The sequence below is a fragment of the Prenolepis imparis genome, unplaced genomic scaffold (assembly GCF_030444845.1).
Source record: "Prenolepis imparis isolate NDT839.2.m4 unplaced genomic scaffold, iyPreImpa1.0 SCAF_5, whole genome shotgun sequence".
NCBI classification, from domain to species: Eukaryota; Metazoa; Arthropoda; class Insecta; order Hymenoptera; family Formicidae; genus Prenolepis; species Prenolepis imparis.
The window spans coordinates 13,558,028-13,566,108 of record NW_028141163.1 but is presented as its reverse complement, the minus strand read 5'-3'; the positions used below and the strand labels follow the sequence as shown (position 1 = coordinate 13,566,108).

The window sequence follows — 8,081 nt, the reverse complement described above, 5'->3', positions numbered from 1 at the left end:
TTGAACACATAATTCCATCACTTAGCAGTGCACAATTCAAATCTCACTTCCAGTATGTATTATTATTGTATATTTGATGTATACACTATTTTAATGAGGACTTAAAAGTTCATGAAAAGATCATTTTGTTCGTATCATTTAATATGCATTTGTTTAATGACAGGATGCTACCATCGACATTTGAATTTATTCTGGATGAGATTGGAGAGAAACTAACTCGCACTACGGATGGAAATGAAATGGTACCTGCAGATAAGCAGCTTCTATTAAGTTTATGGCGTTTTGCAACTACAGATTCTTATAGGCAAGTGTTGAAATCATATCTAGATTATTACAAATAATGTTAAATCTTAAGACAGTTATATATGAAATAATATTTTTTTTTTTAGTGCTATAAATCAACGGTTTAATGTGGGTAAAGGCACAGCTGTAAGATCTGTGCGTCGTGTTGCCAGAGCATTACGCGAGCTCGCAACAAAATATATAGTATGGCCTACAGGAAATAGAATACGGGATATTGTACATGGTTTTTCTTGTACAAGTGGTTTTCCTGATACTATTGGTGTCATAGGTGGTACCCATATTAATATTCCTTCATCCAAAAACAATCCAGAGACCTCTGTGAATCAGAAGAGCCATTATTCAATTCAGCTTCAAGTAAATATATAATACTTTTATAATATGATTACATTATTGACTGCATTATTTATTATATAAATTGTTACTATTAACTTAATATTTACTATAAAAAATAGCTATTTATAAATTAACAAAGTACGATTTGTGTTGCATTTTTTGTAGGCTGTTTGTGATCACACAAGATTATTCACACATGTTCATGTGGGAAATGTAAGTTCGGATCATGACGCTCATATTTTTCACTTATACGCTCTTCAGGAATATATTAATGATTCAAATCACTTCCCAAATAACACACATCTAATTGGAGATGCTATTTATGGACTGCATCAACATCTTATGGTTCCGTATCCTGATAATGGAAGTCTCACAAAACAACAGAAGAATTATAACTTATGCCATTTTTCCAGTAAGATGATAATCAAACAAACATTTGCTCTTCTAAAAGAACGCTGGAGAAGTCTGTTACACGTTCTGGCAATAAGTCGCATGAATTTTACATCTGATCATATATTGGCGTGCTGCGTGCTTCACAATATTTGTTTGCTTAAAGAGGATGAATTGCAATTACAAGAACAAATTGTTCTAGACATGGAAGAAACAGAATTGCGAGAAGAAACAATAGAATATAAAATAGATGATAAAAATGTTGCAGAAGCCAAAAGAAACAGTATATGTGCCAAATTATGTATTAAAAATGTATAAATAATAAATTGTTAAAACGTCTTGCATATATATGTTATGCATATAATTGTTAAACGTCTGTGCATATATATATATATATATATATATATATATATATATAACTATATAAAAATATATGAATAAAATATTTATTACATTTTTTACTAAGATAATAAATTAAGTTATCCGTTCAACAAAAATTGTTCACAATTATTTTTGTACGTAGCACAAAGAATAATAATATTATGTTATTTACAATATTACGTTATTTACTATAATTAAATTAAATTTAATAGTTATAAAATTATAATTTAATAGTTATAAAAAGATTATCCAATATATGCAAAGCACTTTAATTACTATCCGCGAGTTAAAACAAAGAAGAAGCAACGCTTCTTGCAATGTTTTTTTATTATAAAATATTTATAAAAATATCAATAATCAAACTATACATACTATTTTTTTGCTACTATTTATTGAGTATTTTTTCAGAATGTATTTTGAAAAAAGCGGTTTATTAGCGCTTTCAGTGTTGCCAACATTATGTAAGAATCGCATTCTAAATGTATGTGTTCAAAAATTTACTCCTTTGAGTACAGTAGCATTTGATTGACCAATCAGAACGAAGAAATTGTTGTTTCTCTTGTTTTGATTGCTCAATCATTATTCTCCTCCAAAGAGTGAATTTTCGAACGCAACTCAGGAAGACGGATAATGTATAATTTAATATGGCGGAAACGTTGCGTTGACAAAGCTGAACCAGTGTGATTTTGCGAGGAATCTGATACATAATTGATATAATTCCGACACACAATTAACAAGAATATATAATATTCAACAAACAATTGAAGCGATATAAAATCGTATAACAACGAGCAATAAATTCCACAGCCGCTGGTAAATCGCTCTAGTATGGGCTCCAATAAACGTCATAAAACTGAAAAATCTCGCGACGCCAAGAAGAAGCGTCATCGTAGTCGTTCCAGAAGTTATACACCCGATCGCGAGAAATCGGAGAAGCATAGGCATCACAAAAAGCACAGGAGGAAAGAGCGCAAGGATTACGACAGCGATGGTATGAATTTCGGTCCAAAGAGAGTGTTTTTTATACACTCATCTTAATTATTATATATTACAGGAGTATAAGATCTTTTTCTCTTTTTCTTTTTTCAGTTGAGATTGTTAATGCTCCACCACCACCGAAAATATCGAAATTATCTCACCCATCTACGCCTCCACCGCCAGAAATTTCTAAACAGCGCAGTCCATCCCCTGCTAAAGGTGGAGCGTCGCAGACTTCATTATCTATTGAGGAAACTAATAAACTTCGTGCAAAGTTAGGATTAAAACCATTAGAGATTGATAGTATATCGAAAGATGATCCTAATAAAATCAAGGATGATTTGGGAGAATTTTATCATAAACCTGCTCCAAATAATAATGAGAAAATAAAAGCACAGAAATTAAGGGAGAAGATCGGTACTCAAAAGGAAAAGAGACATATTGAAGCAAATTTGTCAAAGGTAAAAAATTTGGGTGAGTGCAACTCTGATGATGATACTCGAGCATGGATCAGTAAATCTAGACAATTGGAGGAAGAGAAAAAGAAAGCAGAAAAAAGGGTAATGTCTTAATATTTTTCATAATACTTGTATAATTAGTTACACATGCACACACATATATAAAAAATACATCTATATACACACATACTTTTCTTTAAAATCAGTTCATATATTGTTCACAAAAATATTTTATTTTAATTTAAGGCAAAGATGTTAGATCAATTAGATGAAGAATTTGGAATTGGTAATTTGGTTAAAGAGGAAATACATACTGCTCGTAATACAGCATATACAGAAAAGGATTTGAAAGGCCTCAAAGTCGAACATAATGTTGTAAGTATAAAATATTATTAATTATAAATAGGAGAATGTGGAAATAATCGACCAAACTAGTGTGTAGATAATTTTATTCCATATCACGACATTTCGACCATGTGGTTGTGGTCCTTATCGAGTGAACTATGATGCAATTTTATATTATTACAATGTTCTTTTATACGTGTACTAAGATACTACTGTACTTAATCAGGACTACGCACGTTCACATTATATGTATAATAAATAATTACAGTTTTATCACTCGATAAGGACCACAACCACATGGTCGAAACGTCGTGATATGGAATAAAATTATCTACACGCTAGTTTGGTCGATTATTTCCACATTCTCCTATTTATTGACTAGTGACTATTATTAATAAAAACTTGGGAATTTATTAATTATAAATAGAGTTTGATTATACAAATAAATTTGAATATGTATAAATTTAAAAAACAGATTGCTTTATCTTTTTATTTTTTTGGATTTGTAATAAGTTTTAAATAGGCTATATTTTTTTGTAGGAAACATTTGAAGAAGGCGAGACTGTCATCTTGACATTAAAAGATCAAGAGGTATTAGATGAAAATGCTGATTTACTTGTAAATGCTAATATGGTTGATAACGAACGTTATAAGCGTAGTGTTTTAAATAAAAGTAAAAAACCTACATACGATCCATATGCTGATGAACATTTTGACGAATATGGATTTCCGAAAAATACAATCTTGGAAAAGTATGATGAGGAAATTGATGGAGAAAAAAAGGACAATTTTGTGTTGGGTACTAATAATGCAGTTGAATTGAAACGGCGTCAAATAGAGACGGTGAAGCAACGCTTAGCAAATAAAAAACTAGAAACGCTACAGATGGCAGAACCGAAAGTAGCAAGTGAATATTATAATGAAGAAGAACTTGCAAAATTCAAGAAACCAAAGAAAAAGGTGAAACATTGATTTTTTATACTTGTATATTCACAATATTCATTAAATATTAAATTATAATTCATTAAAACTAACAATTGCTACAATGCAATTGTTTATTTTGTATTTGTAGCTTTGTTTTTAAAAAACAATATTCTGTAATACATTTTATAATATAAAATATACGTTTCCAGATTCGAAAAATTAGAACAAAAAAGAAATTTAATGTCGATGATTTGGTACCTGTTGATAATGACTATCTTAGAGACCTTGGAAGTAGGAGAAGGAAAAAACCAGAAGATTCGAAGGATAATGATGCTTTAGATGTTGACGATTTAGAAGGTAATTATATCAATTAAAAGATACTCTATAATTTTATTGAAATTATTATAGATAGATTAATCTCTCTTTGAGCATTATAATCACTTGTAAATTGTGTGTGTGTGTGTGTGTAAATGAAGTGAAACATTAAATTGTATTTACAATAATCTCTATATACAGTACCGGCCAAAATTATATCACCTTTTGATTTTTTCAGCATAACTTGTTTAGTGCACGGATCTCTATCAAATCATAACATGTTTTGAAGATTGGTATAACATTGAATTATAATTCAATATATGTTATACCGTCCTTCAAAATATGTTATGATTCGTGTAGAGATCCGTGCACTTTAAAACAAGTTATGCTGAAAAAATCAAAAGGTGATATAATTTTGGCCGGTACTGTATGTATGTATATATTATTAAATAATGTGTATACATTTTTCTGTTCTTTTAAATTTTCTTTCTATGTAAAGATAAAAAATTATATTCTTTTTCTCTCTCTATCTCCTCTATTTGACTTATTAAAATTTTGTACAATTATTGTTTTTTAATAGCCCCTGCAGAAGATCTTACTGGAATAAAACTGGAAGAAGATGATAAAGAATTGGAGTTACATTTGGCTTTAAAGAAAGCACAACGTTTGAAGGAAGGATATTCAGTTGGCATCCAGAAAACTGTTGAAACACTAAAACAAGAAATTCTTAATTCGGAGGAGAATCAGGTTGGAAATATTGTTCTTAACTCTACTGCAGAATTCTGTAGAACATTGGGTGATATACCTACATATGGACTTGCTGGAAATAGAGAAGAAAACGGACAAGAACTCATGGTATGCTGAAAATGATATATTATTTGGCATTTATGTATTTTTATAATCATTTTGTAATTAAATGTTGCAGGACTTTGATATAGATGGAATTAAAGATGAGCCACCTGTGAACGAAGATGAAGACGATGGTCGTGGTGCCTGGAACACAGTACAATTAGGTCAGGCAATATTCTATATTGATGTTAAATATATTATAGATTTATATAAAAACTGATATATATATTTTGAGAGAAAAAGAGAAAACAATTTACTTTCGTTTATAATTAATAGGCAATATTTAAAAAAAAATTTACTCGTTATATAATTAATATGTTCTTTTTGACGTGAATTCTGTGCAAATAGATGAAAACACCTCAGAACCAGTTATAATGGAAGCAGCAATTTTAGACGCTGAGCCGTCACTTGGACACGGAGTAGGCGGAGCTTTAAAGTTAGCTATGAGTAAGGGCTATTTGCAGAAAGAAGATAGCAATCGGCCCTCGGCATCACGATTTGCGCATCTGCAAGCTCAGAATTATTCAATAGAGGATAAAACATATGGGTAAATAAATTTATATATTATCGCGATTCGATATAAGATAGTTTCTTACTTGTTTCAAATATGTATTGCGGAGAAAAAGACTTGTAAGAAATGGTTCTTATGTCGAATGCGCTTCCACAAGTATTGTGTTAGACAAGTCTCTAGTGAATTTCTGAACTGTCAGTTAACAGTTTTAAATAGAGCCCGGAAATCGGTGCTCGGAACGGGTGATCCGCTACCACTACAAGAGTTTACCGCTTAATCGGAGGCGATAACAGATGACCTGAGACGAGAGTAGGATTTGTTAAGGTATGTTATGCGATTCCATTGTTGCGAATCGTGCTAAGATTTTAGACAAGAAAGTCCGTTTGGATTTTGTGGGAAAATCAAGATCTGCAAACGTTAGATTGCAGAATTATCAACATCAAGATGGATGTTCAGGAAGAAAATGTTGCCCCTTCTTTTTTTTTATCTTTATACAATTCAGTTACGATTGTTTTATACATAATTATAGAGCTTGCATGTGTTTAATACAAATCGGAGTATGAAGGACCATTTTACACAACAATCTATGCTCAGAGTTATTAAATATTTTAAATTATTTGATATTTTCGATTACTTGAATAAATCTTTAAATAAATATAAGAATGATAAAAAAAGAGGACAGAAAATATCTATATATATTTTTTTTATATGCATGGACATATTAATATCCGTTTTAATATTTTTATACTGGCAATATACTGTATAATATAATTAACTTATATTAAAACATGCGTTAAATGGTAATCAATGTAGAATTTAAAACTTAATATATTTGAAAATTATGCACCAGAAAAATTTAATTATATTATATTCGCGACTATCGATATATTTATTACTTTCAATAAGTAAAGTAACTTATTTTAGTTAGTTTAAATCACGCGCATAATGCATATCTAAAGGATTTATAAGCATCATTTGTAATTAAGATTTATTGATATTGGTAGTGGACACAAGTTTCAGAACACCGCATTTCTAGGGCTTTAATTTTTATCTTTGCTTCTGTAACATTGAGACTAGTTAAATAAGACAATAACAGAATACAATCATGTTTCTAGCCGATATCATTGGAGAAAATGGAACAATTGATAAGGAGCTCATAATTTGAAATGCTCGTTCATGTATTTTTTTGTTTCAGTGGTGATGACGACAAATTCGGCAGAAGAGATCGCTTTAACGGACCGACATCTGATTTTAAGGAAAAGGAAAGTTTTAAGCCAAATGTGAAGCTTGAATATATCGATGATGACGGTCATGTTTTAAGCGCCAAGGAAGCTTTTCGATATCTATCCCATAAATTTCATGGAAAAGGACCAGGAAAAAATAAGGTTTTTATATTAAATTTTAGAAATTAAACAGCATTGCATATACAAACTTGTTAGATTGCAGCATTTAAATCAAGATCCATATTCAAAACTGTAATAATTCTAACACATGTATTTTAGGTGGAGAAAAGAATGAAAAAAGCTGAACAAGAAGTTTTAATGAAGCGAATGTCTTCAACGGATACACCTTTAGGTACGCTAAATTTATTGCAAGCGAAACAAAAGGAAACCCAATCACCGTACATAGTGCTCAGTGGCAATAAACAGATGCAAACGTAAGAAAATACTCAGTAAATTTATATAAAACAAATTAGCGATCACAATGTGTCAATATATATTCTAAATATAAATGCTTATTTTTTCTATAAATAATCTCTTCTAATAATTTTACTTTTTTACATGGTGTATATTAGTAAAAAGTCTAATATAATAAATATTCTTTGCAGGACTAGCATAGCTAAAACAAAACATTGAAGAATAAATACAAACAAGGATGAAAATTGTATATAATCTTACATATATATATAGTTGAATTTCTGAAAATAAATTTGAGTTTATAATTTCATGTAACAAGGATTGTAACTTAAGAGGGAGAAAAAGCTTTGTATTTCCTTTTTAACTATTAACTATGGATTAAATTGTGTAACCATAATAATTAAGTAAATATTCAAATAATCTATTAATAGATTCAAACTGGATTTTTTTTTAATTTGCACAATTTTGGCTCTGTATTGAAAAAAAAAGAAAGTAATGATTTTATAGATATTATTTAATAAAGCATACTTCACAAATATGAATGTATTTCTTGATCAATAAATATGTTTTACAGCATATCTATAGAGACTATTTTTAAATATTCATATTCATATTTTGTATTGATGTAAAATGCGAATTAAAAAATAATAGAAAAAA

At 29.6% G+C, this 8,081-nt stretch overlaps 1 protein-coding gene across 2 annotated transcripts; it reads left to right on the top strand.

Moving 5' to 3' along the window:
• The first annotated feature begins 2,029 nt into the window (after positions 1-2,029).
• Positions 2,030-7,900, top strand: LOC145936162 (U4/U6.U5 tri-snRNP-associated protein 1). Of its 2 annotated transcripts, XM_083038062.1 has the most exons (11): positions 2,031-2,398; positions 2,497-2,945; positions 3,090-3,218; positions 3,729-4,148; positions 4,322-4,469; positions 5,008-5,282; positions 5,353-5,440; positions 5,625-5,823; positions 6,983-7,172; positions 7,290-7,444; positions 7,616-7,900. In XM_083038062.1, the coding sequence occupies exons 1-11, from the start codon at positions 2,236-2,238 to the stop codon at positions 7,641-7,643; spliced, it is 2,244 nt and encodes a 747-aa protein (XP_082894188.1). In that variant the 5' UTR covers positions 2,031-2,235; the 3' UTR covers positions 7,644-7,900. The 2 variants fall into 2 exon arrangements, 1 of the variants encoding a protein (XP_082894188.1); XR_014425334.1 differs by lacking the exons at positions 7,290-7,444; positions 7,616-7,900 and adding an exon at positions 5,987-6,111 and having other exon boundaries at positions 2,030-2,398; positions 6,983-7,121.
• The last annotated feature ends 181 nt before the right edge of the window (positions 7,901-8,081 follow it).

Bases quoted from the DNA above. Each gene is read 5' to 3' on its own strand.
- LOC145936162 (XM_083038062.1), top strand. From the start codon at position 2,236: ATGGGCTCCAATAAACGTCATAAAACTGAAAAATCTCGCGACGCCAAG. The intron at 5,824-6,982 runs GTAAATAAATTT...TTTTTGTTTCAG, and splicing joins ATAGAGGATAAAACATATGG to TGGTGATGACGACAAATTCG. The intron at 7,173-7,289 runs GTTTTTATATTA...CATGTATTTTAG, and splicing joins AAGGACCAGGAAAAAATAAG to GTGGAGAAAAGAATGAAAAA.